The sequence below is a fragment of the Maylandia zebra genome, linkage group LG16 (assembly GCF_041146795.1).
Source record: "Maylandia zebra isolate NMK-2024a linkage group LG16, Mzebra_GT3a, whole genome shotgun sequence".
In the NCBI taxonomy this organism is placed as follows: Eukaryota; Metazoa; Chordata; class Actinopteri; order Cichliformes; family Cichlidae; genus Maylandia; species Maylandia zebra.
The window spans coordinates 1,699,161-1,715,224 of record NC_135182.1 but is presented as its reverse complement, the minus strand read 5'-3'; the positions used below and the strand labels follow the sequence as shown (position 1 = coordinate 1,715,224).

The 16,064-nt window shown below is 45.8% G+C and overlaps 1 protein-coding gene across 1 annotated transcript in view; it reads right to left on the bottom strand.

Moving 5' to 3' along the window:
* Positions 1-6,285: 6,285 nt before the first annotated feature.
* Positions 6,286-16,064, bottom strand: part of LOC101463617 (aryl hydrocarbon receptor) — a 37,945-nt gene continuing 28,166 nt past the window's right edge. The window contains exons 5-11 of the mRNA XM_004571564.5: positions 15,862-15,973; positions 14,723-14,850; positions 14,442-14,644; positions 14,169-14,278; positions 11,666-11,807; positions 9,848-11,555; positions 6,286-8,201 (exon numbers count right to left, since the gene is read on the bottom strand). Coding sequence (XP_004571621.1) covers positions 8,130-8,201; positions 9,848-11,555; positions 11,666-11,807; positions 14,169-14,278; positions 14,442-14,644; positions 14,723-14,850; positions 15,862-15,973 — 2,475 coding nt within the window. The 3' untranslated portion in view covers positions 6,286-8,129. The remainder of the gene's footprint in view (positions 8,202-9,847; positions 11,556-11,665; positions 11,808-14,168; positions 14,279-14,441; positions 14,645-14,722; positions 14,851-15,861; positions 15,974-16,064) is intronic.

Sequence of the window (16,064 nt, the reverse complement as noted above, 5' to 3'; positions counted from 1 at the left end):
GGAGGTGTTGCGGGAGTACGGGGTGTCTGGCCCATTGCTACGGGCCATTCGATCCCTATACAACCGTTGCAAGAGCTTGGTTCGCATTCCCGGCAATAAGTCGGACTCGTTCCCGGTGGGTGATGGGCTTCGCCAGGGCTGCCCTTTGTCTCCGGTTCTGTTCATAATTTTTATGGACAGGATTTCTAGGTGCAGCCAAGTGGCGGAGGGCTTTCGCTTTGGTGGCCTCAGAATCTCATCTCTGATTTTTGCAGATGATGTGGTTCTGTTGGCTTCATCGGGTGAGGGCCTCCAGCTCGCACTGGAACGGTTCGCGGCCGAGTGTGAAGCAGCGGGAATGAGGATCAGCACCTCCAAATCTGAGGCCATGGTTCTCAGCCGGAAAAGGGTGGAGTGCCCACTCCGGGTCGGGGATGAGTTCCTGCCCCAAGTGGAGGAGTTCAAGTATCTCGGGGTCTTGTTCGCGAGTGATGGGAGAAGGGAGCCAGAGATCAACAGACGGATTTGGGCTGCAGCTGCAGTAATGCGGACGCTGCACCGGTCCGTCGTGGTGAAGAGGGAGCTGAGTGTAAAAGCGAAGCTCTCAATTTACCGGTCGATCTACGTCCCTACCCTCACCTATGGCCACGAGCTGTGGGTAGTGACCGAAAGAACGAGATCGCAGATACAAGTGGCAGAAATGAGATTTCGGAGAAATGAGCTTCCTCCGAAGGGTGGCTGTTTTGGCTGTTTCAAAACGATGTTGAAATTCTGAAATTCTAGCTCGGGGTTGCACATTGTTCAGAAACGGGTTTATTGAAGAGACAGGAGTAGATCCTTTCAGCCGCAGCACGCTTGCAAGCGCGTGCCTGAAAACTTATTTAACAAACTTCATGCCAGCGAAATCTTATCATTACCATGCCCTGTAAGTTACCGTAATCAGGTCAAATCATTTTCCTCATCCTCAATTCAATGGCTCGAATATCTCTGGTACACACAAGGTGTTTTTATCAGACATGGACTCAATCAAGGAGAAAAACAGCTCTGTTGTTATTATGTGGATGGGTATGGTCACATTAAGGGTAAAACATACGTGTGGGGGATTTTTGGGCTGCTACTTCCACGGCTGTGTTAAGTGTTTTTCGAATCAGGCCGATGTTAATCCCCTGTTAGGTGCGTCTCTTGCACACATAAACAGCGCCACTCAAGACAGGCTCGCTAGATTGAGAGCTGAGCATAATGTGTGTCTTGTTATAATCTGGGAGCACGAGTGGACAGAGTTAAAACGTAGTGATGAGAGTGTAATCAGCTTTCTCAGACGTTACGATCCACCAGAGCCTTTGAACCCTCGCCTTTGGAGGCCGTACAAGCCCAGCACAGCTGCGTTGTAGTGCTGGGCCTGGTGAGAAAGTCAGGTATGTGGATGTCACCTCGCTGTATCCATTTGTAAATAGCACCTGTCGTTACCCCTTAGGTCATCCTCAAATAATCTTTTGAGATTTTCAGGACCCTAAAAACTGCTTTGGGTTTATCAAAGCGGTTGTTTACCCACCCAGAGGGCTCTATTTTCCCGTTTTACCATATAAAACAAAATCAGGTAAGAGTCTCTTTACTCTCTGTCTCACTTGTGCTGAAATGAACAACCAACAGGGGGCGTGTAACCATAGCAACGAGGAGAGAGCTCTCAGAGGGGTGTGGACCACCCCTAAATTTAACCTGGCATTAGAAAAGGGCTATCAAATAAGTCGAATCACCGAGGTATGGCACTTTGAGAAACAGAGTAACACAATATTCACAGACTATGTACATCATTTCCTGCGTAAAAAAACAAGAGGCTTCAGGCTACCCATCAGATGCTGTAACTGAGGAGGCTAACAGCTTCACATTAAAGCCTACCAGGCTAAGCAAGGCATCACTTTAGACCCTGAAAACATAAAACTAAACCCTGCTAAAAGACAACTGGCCAAACTGTGTTTAAACTCCTTTTGGGGAGAATTCGGTCAGAGAAATAATCTCACGCAGAGCAAACTGGTGAGTGACCCCGAGGAATTCTTTAACCTCATGTTCTCTCCAAAATACAAAGTGAGCTATTTCTCTTTTGTCAGCGATGATGTGGCTCTTATTCAATGGTGTTATGTGACCTCTGCACTCCACTCCCAAACTCCACAGATAACATCTTCATTGCGACTTCACTGCTTGATATGGGCGTATGAAACTCTACAGTTACTTGGATCAGCTGCAGGAAAGGGCTATTTACTACGATACTGACAGTGTTGTTTATCTCACAAAGCAAAATCAATCTGAACTAGAATTAGGTCGATATTTAGGCGATCTAACAAACGAGTTGGATCAGGATGATTTCATTAGAGTTTGTTGCAGCTGGACCTAAGAGTTATGGCTACATGACCAGAAAAGGTAAAGTTGTTTTGAAAGCAAAAGGCATCACACACACATGATGTCTGCGAAAGGGTCAACTTTGAATCTGTAAAGATTCTTGTTGACAATTACACTGATAACTGTGGAGGAGGGTCTACACTTGAGGCCCCTCAGCACAGTATCGTCCGTAATAAAGCAGCCTTTTCACTACAAAAGTCATCATTCCCCAAAAAATTCCGATTTGTTTATGACAAGCGTAGATTGCTGCCAGGAGGTCTGACTTTACCCTTTGGTTATTGATTATTTTTGTTTGTTTTTAAAATGTTTCAGCCTGCTTTAATCCAGTTTGATCCCAGACTTCATGTGCCATTTTCTTGTATGGTTGTCGGGCCCAGTGGCTCTGGAAAGACCTTTTTTGTGAAATCTGTATTGGAAAACTGTTACATGTTTTGAGCAAGCTTGTTGACAATGTTGTGGGTTTATACATCCTTTCAGCCTCTGTGTTCTGAGCTGCAAGAGAAAAACAAAAGCATTAAATTCATTGAAGGTCCAGAATCTTCATTCTGGACCAACCTTCTTACAGGTGACAAGGCTCTGCCCTGAACACGTTTCAGTTGTTAAAATTAACAGTGGTTACAGCGCCACCTAGTGGGAACAGGAAATGTCATGTTTTACACTTTGGAGTACAGTTTCAAGCCACTTCACCCCAGCAACCTCAGATTTATCCAGGAAAGCTTTGAGGATTTGGTCTTAGGTTCGATTGAAAACTGTGAGCGTTTCACAAACGGCGCGACCCCAGCAGCATGGTGAGTGTTGATGTTTTGCAATGAAGTAAAACTGCTATAACTCAAATCTAGTCCAGTATCTACCAAACTTCACAGGCACGATGAAAGTCCCGCCCTGAACAGATTGATGTACCCATTATCAGCAATAGAGCACCACCCAGTGGGAGCAGGTGGTGCAGTTGGTCATGGAATATTGCAAACTGGCTCCACAGCACAAAGTACAACATTTACAGAATACAACATTTCAAACAAGCAGCTCCTGCACTGTTTCATCTGTGACTGAAATTTGGTAGCCTAATGTATTATCTTAAGGTCTCTTGGAGTCATAACCTAAACCTAACAGGAAGTCAGCCATTTGGAGTTTAGACTGTAATTTTGGCAACATTTTTCACCATTTTCAGGCCTCGTACCTGAATGAACTCCTCCCAGGGATTTCATCAGATCAACAAGCTGTTCGGTGAGGGGAATCCTTGGTAGGACCTTCTATTGTCAAGCATTTGAGTTTTTGTGAAACAGCGTGGTCGTGGTGTCACGCTGAGTTCCCATCATTCACCGTGCAGCATGTTCACAGCAGATATATCGAACAATTATCTGGTAAGTTATTGGACAATGACACATTTTGTTGTGTAGCCTCTGTGGATGTGACTGAAGTGGAAACTTTCAGCTTTAATTCAAGGGATGTTCATCGGTTATGGACTTTAGGCAAAGGATAGATCCAAATGTCAAAAACAATACTCTTATTTAAAATTATGTTCTGAAAAGAAATGTGTCAAAATAAAATTCCTAAACAGATGAAGATATATTTTTGTTTAAACCCTTGAAATGAAAGTGATTAAAGCCTGCAGTTCAATCATTTCAACAGGTCTGTTCATAAGTAACCGTTCCTTTTGAGCAGGGGCTCGTCTGTAGCAGCACTGTAGACGTTGGTAAGCACTTGTCCTTCATGCTTTAGGTACTTGGGGTGTTCAGAGACAAGAAACACAGTGCATTTGTTTGGACACTCGGTGATCCCGGAACAGACCCCATCATAGCTGTAAATGGGTTCTTCATGCTCTGAGACCAGCACAAGAGAGCAGGAGACTCTTTTTGTACAGTGGATCAAGCAGCTATCACACGGGCTGGCATTTAATATGTATTCTGATGTTACCGAACTTTCCCCCACTTTCAGTAATGAAGACCAGCAAATTTACAACCAGCTCTGCTACAGCTCAAAAGTGAGAGAAAGGTGGGAGACAATACTGGTGTGTGGGGATCCTACATCCCTGTACACCAGTGTTAAGGAGAGGAATGCTTAATGACAGGTTATGGTGGATTTTGCAAAAAGGATTGAAATGGCTGTGGTGAAGTGCAGTGGTACAGGTATCAAGAACGAGGGTGATGCACAGAGCAGTTGTAAATACAGGGGGATGAAGTTGACGACAACGGGAAAGACTTGCTTAAGAAGCAACGTGACAGTGAGCAGCAGTATGGCTTCATGCTGAGAGAAAAGCAAGCGTACCAACAGAGAGCTGTGGAGAAGGTCTGAAGGAGTTACGCTGTCTCTTTGTGGAGAAAGGATGTGATGGTGACAGGAGGGGAACTGTGGTCCTGCACGACTGCAAGGTACATGAGGCTGGTGCAGGAACTATATATAGGACAGTGAGCCAGTGGTGAGGTGTGCAGCAGGAGTGACAGATGAGCTCAAGGCAGAGGTGGGATCGTATCAAGGATCTGCTCCCAGCGCCTTCTTGTTTGCTATGGATACACACATGGTCTGTTAGATGAGGTCAGGCAGGAGTGTCCATGGACTCTGATGTTTGCAGACGACATTGTGATCTGAAGTAAGAGTAGGGAGCAGGTAGAAGAAACTCTGGAGAGGTGGAGGTATGCACTGGAGAAAGAAGAAATCAAAGACTGGTAGGAAGGTGTACACACAAGGAGCAGAGACGGTGGAAGTAGATGAGTTCAAAGACCTGAGGTCAACCATCCAAAGCAACAGGCAGTGTGCAAAAGAGGTGACGATGCATGGTGGAGCAGGTGAAGATGAGCAACAGGGGCGACGGAGGAAAAGCAGTAGTGAAAGGGAAGCTTTACAATACAGTAGAGACTCTGAAGATGATGGCACTGACGAACAGGAGACTGGGCTGGAGCTATGCACGTTCAGTCCTCATGTAACTGCACTGTTAATGAACTTTAACATGCCACTCCACGCTTGGGTTTCTGAAAACTGAACAGTCTTAGCTGGTGAACAGGGAACAGGTCACAGTACTTTTCTCAGTCCTGTCCTGTCTTTGGAAACGTTTCACTGGGATTCCTTTAAAATGTTTTTGTTTGAAAGGATCCATCCATTCACAAGTACATCAGAGCAGTGAACATACAGGCAAAGAGCAGCTTTTTGGAGTCATGGACATGAATCACAGCGTTAATCCAACTATGGATGTGGTGACTTATCAACATGTTCATAGTTGTTTGAAAGATCAGACAAGAAACCCCTCAAACGTCTCCATCGAGTGGATGGAGATTAATGGGACATTACCCAAACATAAATTCTCCTCATTTCTAACACCAAGTGTACTTTTACTGCCAAGAGCCATCACATCCATTAACAAGTTTGTTTAATAAATGATTAAAAGATTTTCCCTGTGGCGTTTATCTGCAAGTTTAAATGTTGGCTTTGTTTTCATGCAGTTTCCTCTCCTGATTTCTGGGCCACACGCTCGAGGACAGAAAGAAAGTCTGCTCTCCTTTCCCGTCTCTCTCAGGGCCTGTGGTCTCAAACTCTATTCCGATTAATTAAATAAGCAAGAAAATAACAGCAGTAAACATTTTACTACTAAGTATCATTTTATGGGTTGGAAACAAATGTATCTGGTAGACACTGGTGCTTCAACACCCAATTAACTAACCAGTTTCGTCTTCGTTTATTTTACATATAGTGTTACATTAAACGTGGCCAAAATTTGTCCATGAGCCAAGACGTCAGGCTTAAGACGACTATGTGGTTGCACAGAACCCCAATATGCTAACTAGCTGATCCCAGGCACACAGCTGTGGGTGTGAAAACACAAAAACTCAACCCACTTGCTGTTCAAGCCTCCAACCTCTGGCACGTGGCTTAAAGGCCAATGAGATCAAACAGTTGTAAATAAGCTGAACACAATGTTCGTACTTGCACACATATTTATGGACATTAGACAAAAGGTAATTATTTGTTAAACTTGCATATAGTATGACAAAATGAAAGTAGATTACATTGATTGTTTTTACAAAGAAGGCACGAGCAGAAAAGGTCAAAACTGCAGCACGACTGAGCCAAACATGTGGCTCCGGGTTTTTCATAGTGGCTTCAGTCCGCATCAAAGTCCAGCATCACAGGCCTCTCGTGGGCTCGAGGGCCTCGGTCTCCACAGTCAGTGCTTCACGCTGGGAGTGAATGTTTTCATCACGGCTCATTCGACACAACACAGGACGCAGGAAAGAGAAACTACAGACTTTTAGTGCGCTTTCAATTAACATTGTATGCTTTTCATATTTAAACACTGCAACAAAACTCACTTCCAAATATAAACATGACAGATTCCCGCTGTGCAGCAGGAATAAGAAGCTGCCTTGTTCATGCTGTTGCTGCTCAGGTGACTGGAGATGATGTTTCATGTAGTGTGAATATATTACAGATGCATCAGAGGAACACAATCAAATCAAAGAAGGAACAAAGTGGACGAAACAGTAAACATCTCCACGTTTCACTGAAAACACTGGCACATTTTCATTTTAGTTTCCCTGGTTTACATTGAATGAACGTTGGATGCACTTAAAGATCAACCGTGTTCGATACGGTATCTCCTGTAGGCACGGCTTCCCTACCACCGAGGAACTTGGACAACAACCAGGAAGATTTATTTGATTTGATCTGCGTTCTACAACAAGGCTAAAAATAGATAAGAGATGATTTCAGCTGCCTGTTCAGTGAGAAGGCACAGAGAATCTAAAGGGTTATACTGGATATGGCTCAGTTTTAATGTGTTTATTGTCCATGCTACATCACAATAATGGAAAGGGGAGCAAAGCTGCTGCATATCCAGCTGGACGCGTCTCATAAAGCATGTATGAATGAACTGCAGGTAGCACGTCCTTTGAACCAGGTCAGAAGTCCATTCTATTAATGAGCTGTGAGTCTAAGAAATACCTAAAACTGTCTCTAAAACTTAAGTTGTTCGCTACCTGTTGTCCAGGTGTGCAGCTCCCACAGGTTTGTAACACTTTGCAGTGATACATGCTTCGACTTGAACGTCCGTACAGTTACAGCGACTCTAATGTCCCCCGGTTCCCCTAGTCATTTCCCATACAACCACACCCACATCGACTCTGGTCCAGCAATGCTTGTTTTTTACGTTTTGGCGATGACTTCATGAAGTAATGTTTGAATTTCTGCAGCAGCCTCCAAACTCACAAAGCTCTGCGTCCTGGAACAAACTCTCCATCATTTACGCTGCACACAGCAACACACATGTATGACATAATAACATGTGCAGACCGTTTGTTAAACAAACACAACTAGTATCACGTTTATGCACTCAAGCCCTTTAAGGGTTTTATCTAAAGTATCCAGATTACATATTGGAAGGTACTGCTCGCTGACGTTTATGCTGTTGTATAATAAATTTGAAATTCATCCCAACTTTATCAGAATGAACATACTTAAACATCATGGCTCTAAATAACATCTTTGGCTGTTTGTGTCCTACCTGGTCCGAGCTCCACCATAGTAAATGCACTTGTGGCTTCATACTTCATTATTATCATAGTGTATCTTCACTAAAGCAACAGCTTTTAAAGACGACAGAGGCCGGACAAAGCGTATCTGATACAGAGGGATATAAAACACAGTAACAAGTGTACGTGTGTGGATGTGTGGATAAGCACTGATACAGGCAAAGATATGCTGGGGTTTGTCCTTCTCCAGCAACTGTAGCACCAGCAGCAGCGGCACGGAGGCGTGTCTCCATCCCATCAGGTGTGTGGCTGCATCAGAGAAAGTGTGAAGGAAGCTCTGTTGTGCTCAGCGGGGCTCGAGTCGTTCTGCTGGACAGACAACAGGATGCTCAACCATTACACCGACAAAGACACTCACAGCAGAGTCAGTCAGGTCGTTTTGGGTGGGACTCTCTGACCTTTAACACCAAAAACTACATTCTCTTGTTATATTTCTTTATCGCTGCACATATTAGCAGAAAAACACAAACTTTTTGGATAAAATAAAAATATAAAGATTGCAAATAGAGCAGATACCCAAGGCCTCACTTAGGAAACAGATACAGGTGATAATTTCTTCAGATGCAGAACATAGAATCATTAAAATGACGAAACATATTGTTTCTGTCTGACATTATGAACAGGAAGTCGGTCCAGTTAAAAACAGGAAGTAAGAACACAACAAGAGTCACGTCCCAACAATGACTCTTCTCCTCTCAGAGCGAGCGCATCGAGGGAGATGCAGACGGATCATCTGCTCACAATTTAATTATAGGAAAGGTTTGCAGCTGGATTTTAAAATCAGGAGTATCAGAGGGCTCAGATCGCCACCTCAGCATGTTTACGTGGGGTTTGTGTGTCCCAGGCCTTATGTTGTCGGGTTGCTTTTCCCCCTGGGAGGGTCTCCCAAGGCAAAATGGTGAGGATGAGGTGAGTGTCTTTAGCCTATGTGACTCGGCCTGAAGAGGATACATGCCCACCTGTAGACCCACAGCCTGCAGGAGGCACAGTGTGTGTCGGGCGACAGCCAGCGGCAGAAGCCCTAGGTGACCAATCCCCACTATCGAGACTGGCGACTGGGACTTGGAACCAGTTTGGTGGTGAAGGAGCCTGAGCTGGTGTGTGAGTTTGAGAGGTCCTAGCTAGTTACAGCAGGGTTTACCTCAACGCATGGTTTCACTCTGAAATCAGCCTCCTGAAAAGGGGCTGGACTCCAGTCTGGGGTTGCCCTCGATGAGAGGGGTCAGGTCCTGGAGCGAGGAGTTTAAGTATCTCTGGGTTCACGAGTGAGGGAAGAGAGGACAGAAGTAAGGCCGAATGTAGTTCATTTTACTGGAGCGAGACAAAATATAAACCAACAATCCAGAAACACTGATTGATTGCATTGATTTGCATGTCACTGACTGAAATAAGTCTTTGGCACCCACACACTGGTTGTGTGCCCAAGTGGCTCGCAGACTACAATCAATCAGTCAACCAATCTTACCCTACAGATACTCCCAATCTTAACTTGTTATGTGCATAGACACCTGTCCACAGAATCAGCTTCTTCCATCCCAACCTCTCCACTACCATGGGCATGACAGACCATCCGGACTGGGCTACAAGACCATCAGCGAAACGCTTGGTGAGAAGGTGACAGCTGTTACTGTGATTACTAAATCAGGTCCCCTCCGTCTGGAGCTCAATGCAAAGTCATTTCCTGTGCAATGACTTGCATTGAGCAAAGTCATGGGATGAGGATGATCATGGAAACCGTGGTGGATCAGCATTAATCCACACTTGTTAAAATGTTATGTGAAGGCAGTTGGGACCACAGTTACCGTTGGTAACACAAACCTCTCACTGCCAATTATGCAGTTCCTCCAAAAAAGCCTCCTACATTCATACATTTGACATTTCGATGACGGGACTCAGGGCCACCTGCTAATGCTGTAGTACAAGCTGGGGGTGACTGTTCAGTTCTGAGTGCTTACCTGTATGTGCTTGTTGCTTTCTAGGTAGTGCTGAATGCTGTGTGAGTGCTCTGAGGAAGGCACATTGGGGGGAACAATTAGAGCCCTGAGGTTCTGCAGGTTGATGGCTGATGCGTCCACCGCAGGCTCACTGTGGTTCCACTGGGAGTAGCAGGAACCTTGAGGAGGACTCTGATCCAAAGATGTGCCAGGCACCTTGAGGCTTGAAGGCTCAGAGATGGACAGGATGTCTGGGTTGGAAGAAAACATGCAGCTGCTGGGTGCAGCTGCCTGGTAACCTGCCAGCCCTCCCTGCTGTGTGCCATTCAGTCTGGTGCCATTCCTCGGGAAAAAAGTAGCACGGGTTTGGTTTTGTGAATTTTGGCTCTGCAGTGCTGGCATGGTCTTGTGTCCATTTTGCATCATGCTAGCATGAAGCAGCTTTTGCTGCTGGCTCTGTGGCCACTGCTGAAGAGGAAGGTTGTGCTTGTCAAATGGAAGACTTTCCTGCAGGCGAGGTGAGGAAAACTGAAAGGGAATATTAGGTGCATTGGAGGAAGTAAAGTCTTGGCAAGGAATCAGTGGTGGCACACTGTCCATAACAGTGGGTGGTGAACTGTTTGGTTGGGGAACAGAGCTCTGTATGTGACAACTTCCTGCCATTACAGGTGCCTGCAAACTGCTTTGGTGTGGCAGAAGATGGTTGGACTGCTGGACTTGACCAGAACTGTCCTGACGGAAGCCCATATGTGCGACAGACGCTTGGTCATGGGACTGAAAAGGAGCTAAAGAATTACCAGCTGAGATGTCAGGGACAGTGAGATCAGGCAGCTCAATAGATGGGCTGAAGATGTCATGGAGCTGGAGCTGCTGAAGAGAAGGCAGGCTGGGGTCAGGCCGGGGACCCCAGTGAGACAGCATCTGGGCGCTTTGCCCTGATGCCACTGGTACACTGACCACATCCTGTTGGTGAACGTAGGGGCCTTTCACCGGAGAGTAAGTGCAGTCGGGGCTGGGTGCCTGTAATAACTGTGGCTCGCAGAGATCAGAGGCTGAGACGAGGGCAGCCTGAGTGAAGAGCTCCTGCTGATGGTTGCTGATGGCGGTGAGGCAGCTGGGAGGGACGGTGTCCAGACAATCCTCGGCTTTCTCCTTAAACAAAATGCTGTCGATGTAGTCAAATACATCGCTGGCGACGATGCTGTCCAGATCAGAACTGACCTTACTCTGCGAACCCTCCTGTCCTAATCTCTTCAGAGCATTTTCCCACTCTGAGAGCTCGGCGTTATCCACCTCCAGTGTTTGCAAAGCTGAATAAAAATCCCCACTCTGCACCATTTTTTCAAAGCTGCCGATCACGGCCATGACGGACTGCTTGGCCTCCTCTTTCACCACAACAGGCTCACTTGTTGTGACCGTTGCCTCGCTCCCCTGCCACGCATCACTGACAACGCTGACCAGGGCCCTGCTGTCCATGAACACTTGATCCACAGGCAGTGGGGTCTCCACAGTCTGGGTGTAAAGACTTTCATCCTGACTCAAGAAGCAGTCCAGCAAAGAGCCAGGCACCACGTCCTTCTTCATGTCATTGTTGCTGAACACTTTATTGGACTGATGTTGCAGGATGTCCATGGTGGGGCCGGTGTTATAGAGGGTGGCCTCTCCTTTGGTGAAGCTGAAGGGAAGCTGCAGGCTCCTTTGGCGCAGATACTCCTCACCCTCAGCGTTACTGGAACAACCAGACACAACACAGTCCATCACCAGACAACCTCTTATTCTTACAGTGTCACGTGACTCTCTGATTTCATCCTTTAAACAACCAGTCGAGGGGACACTCACCTTATAGCTTTCTGATATGCAATGATAAATTCAGGTCTCCCTCCTTTGTAGATGATCTTGGCATTGGACTTCACCCACACCCAGCTGCCCGGTTTGCTGAGGAGCCTGAACACAGTCAGCCCAGACTCTCCTGTTTTAAGCACTGACACACAGGAGAGGGTTCACAGTGAGAGAGGAGGTGTGCTCGTATTCATGCTATATGAAATCCTATATTAGGCAAGAATGGGAAACCAAACAACAGCAGCTGGTCTCCTGCGTTCATGTTAAAAGAATGTTGTCCTGTCACAAAAATATAAAGTTCATATACAGTGGGGCAAAAAAGTATTTAGTCAGCCACCGATTGTGCAAGTTCCCCCACTTAAAATGATGACAGAGGTCAGTAATTTGCACCAGAGGTACACTTCAACTGTGAGAGACAGAATGTGAAAAAAAAATCCATGAATCCACATGGTAGGATTTGTAAAGAATTTATTGGTAAATCAGGGTGGAAAATAAGTATTTGGTCACCTCAAACAAGGAAAATCTCTGGCTCTCACAGACCTGTAACGTCTTCTGTAAGAAGCTTTTCTGTCCCCCACTCGTTACCTGTATGAATGGCACCTGTTTGAACTCATCATCTGTATAAAAGACACCTGTCCACAGCCTCAAACAGTCAGACTCCAAACTCCGCCATGGCCAAGACCAAAGAGCTTTCGAAGGACACCAGGAAAAGTATTGTAGACCTGCACCAGACTGGGAAGAGTGAATCTACAATAGGCAAGCAGCTTGGTGTGAAAAAATCAACTGTGGGAGCAATCATCAGAAAATGGAAGACATACAAGACCACTGATAATCTCCCTCGATCTGGGGCTCCACGCAAGATCTCATCCCGTGGGGTCAAAATGATCATGAGAACGGTGAGCAAAGATCCCAGAACCACACGGGGGGACCTGGTGAATGACCTGCAGAGAGCTGGGACCAAAGTAACAAAGGTCACCATCAGTAACACACTACAACGGCAGGGAATCAAATCCCGCAGTGCCAGACGTGTTCCGCTGCTGAAGCCAGTGCATGTCCAGGCCCGTCTGAAGTTTGCCAGAGAGCACATGGATGATACAGCAGAGGATTGGGAGAATGTCATGTGGTCAGATGAAACCAAAGTAGAACTTTTTGGTATAAACTCAACTCGTCGTGTTTGGAGGAAGAAGAATACTGAGTTGCATCCCAAGAACACCATACCTACTGTGAAGCATGGGGGTGGAAACATCATGCTATGGGGCTGTTTTTCTGCCAAGGGGACAGGACGACTGATCCGTGTTAAGGACAGAATGAATGGGGCCATGTATCGTGAGATTTTGAGCCAAAACCTCCTTCCATCAGTGAGAACTTTGAAGATGAAACGAGGCTGGGTCTTCCAACATGACAAGGATCCAAAACACACCGCCCGGGCAACAAAGGAGTGGCTCCGTAAGAAGCATTTGAAAGTCCTGGAGTGGCCTAGCCAGTCTCCAGACCTCAACCCCATAGAAAATCTGTGGCGGGAGTTGAAAGTCCGTGTTGCTCGGCGACAGCCCCAAAACATCACTGCTCTCGAGAAGATCTGCATGGAGGAATGGGCCAAAATACCAGCTACTGTGTGTGCAAACCTGGTAAAGACCTATAGTAAACGTTTGACCTCTGTTATTGCCAACAAAGGTTATGTTACAAAGTATTGAGTTGTATTTTTGTTATTGACCAAATACTTATTTTCCACCCTGATTTACCAATAAATTCTTTACAAATCCTACCATGTGGATTCATGGATTTTTTTTTCACATTCTGTCTCTCACAGTTGAAGTGTACCTCTGGTGCAAATTACTGACCTCTGTCATCATTTTAAGTGGGGGAACTTGCACAATCGGTGGCTGACTAAATACTTTTTTGCCCCACTGTAAATATGTTTTTAAAACACTGTAACATTTAAAAATGAGTCTTTTTTAGGTTTTTGTACTCATAAACATTGATTCATGTGTGTAGATGTCTTATGTCCGTGCCTAGAGAATCCCACAATCAAACCTAACCTATGTAACTGTTTAACATGTGTAGATGTCATTTTTAATCGTCTTTCGTCCTCCCGCCACTGCTCTCTCCTCCCTCCTCTCATCCTCTGAACTGAAGTCCGAGCTCTGTCACCCAAACGCGTATAAACATCCGCATTTATTCCAGATGTCACAATCACTTTGTTGTAATCTCCCGTCCCAGCACAGCTGACGATGCTCCAACTAAACGACCACACCAGGTTATAAAGTTTGTGTTCGGCTCAAGTCACAATCACACTTTCCCTCTGATACAAAGTTTGACTATATTCTTGCAAATGAGAGTTCATTCACTAAATATTTACGCCCAACAACGTCAGACACACGTCAAAGACAGTTTCAGACTAAGACGAGTCACGAGCAGCTTCACGGTCTAATGCACGATCTCAGTCTGCAGTAGCTGCGTTGCAGCATGTCATTTGAAGGCTGACTTTGAATTGCTAACATACTGCGGATGTGTTTGTCGGCACAGTGCATCATGTCAGCTGCGTGGATAAACTGGTATCCGGAGCCTTTCATGCACAGCTCAATCTCGGAATAGCCCAGCACGATCTTCCCCCTGGAAACAACAAATGGTGGAGTTATGGCCAGAGGAATAAAATTCAGTTAGCGGTAAAGCTGACTCCACCGTGACTGAGGATGGTGTTCTGAGACTTTAAGTACTTTAAGAGCAAATATATGAAGAATATAAAAAACACACCAGCCCAGATAATTTGCTGTACCTGCTATCGATCCCTGTGGGGGTGAAGTCCAGCTTGTGCTTGGTTTGAAACAGGAGCATTTTAGCTCTGATCTCCACGATGGACGGAGGCTGCACGGGCATGGCGATGGCGAACAGGGCCAGCTGAGGTCTGTGACATGCCCCGTTGTCCCTCAGCAGACTCTGGCCGTGGAGGTACTTCAGTCGCCCCTGGAACTTGAGAGCCTGGTTAACACAAGGAAATGAGATGTATTTTTTCTTTTTTTTCTGAGCTGACCTTTAACCTTCAACCTTTAAACTAACCAGAAAGCCCGAGGAATTGTCCAGCAGGCAGCGGAAGCGACACACGAAGCTGCGCTCCAGGAAGGAAGAGTTCTCCGGCGGGAGGTGCTCCGGATTGTGCATGACTGTATTACCACAACTCTGCAAGACTGAGAAGGCAGGTGAAGCTGTTACTGCACGACAGAAGAGTCTGATGTGAAGCTCTGATCTACGCCATAACAGCAGAGTGACTCTGTAAACAGGAGCCAGGTCAGGCAGCGCATCAGGGTTTGTGCAGAATTGTTGCATGCATTGAAATTGTACTTGTGGAACCTTGTGATAGACAGGGTACATCCTGCCGCCTGTCCTATAACAGCTGGGACGAGCTCCAGCCCCACTTCAGCATGGATGGATCAATGACAGGGACGGCTGGAGGCCACGTGGTCATACGTGTGTCATTGGCCATAATTTGTACTTCAGGCACTCAAATGTTGTATAAAGCCAAACAAAAATAATACTGGGTCACACTGTGAGACGATTCCTTCCAATCAGAATCAACACTACTGAAGTGTATCTGTAATGGTATACGGCCTCAGTGCACATGTGTAACATGCACATCTGTCAAGGCACAACATACTTAGTGAATATAACACTAAATACACACACACACATGTTTGGATTTAACAGGAAGCCAGTACAGGAGAAACCTGCTCTCTTTCTGTCAGGACTCCTGCTGCAGCATTTTGGATCAGCTGAAGGCTTTTCAGTGAGTTTTTACTTCCTGATAATAATGAATTACAATAGAAGAAGTAATAAATGCATGAATTAGCTTGGATGTTTCTGATTATCTGTTTGAAAATGCTACACCGCTTTATTCTGAAGTTATCACATTCACAAGATTTTCAGAAATCTTGACCTCTGACCTTGAGGTCACAGGAATTCAAACTCGTCCCAGATGTTTAGCAGCTACACCTGTGGTATCTGTTTGAAACTTGCACGCTGCCTCGTTCCTGAGTTATTGCATCACTAACTTGGGTTCCACACCATCCACACCACCCGTGGGAGACGACAGCAGTGATACCTGATTGGCCTTTTACGACGGAGAGGTAAAAAGGTTATCTGATAGGATGTTTGGAGCAAAGATGTTGATGCATGTACACGTTTGCTTGAAAAGCACTCACCATCCTTGTCGGCTGCAGCGGGTGGGTTCAGAGCAAAGTGCAGCTGCTCTCTGAACGTGCTGCGATCATCAGTGTGGATGAGATCAAACACACTCTGATGCACCACGTCTGACTGTTGGCAGAGGAGCACAGCGTCGGTCAGTCAAGCTGCACAGTTTAAATTTGGCTTATAAAACATGTGAACAAGGCATAAACACAATGGA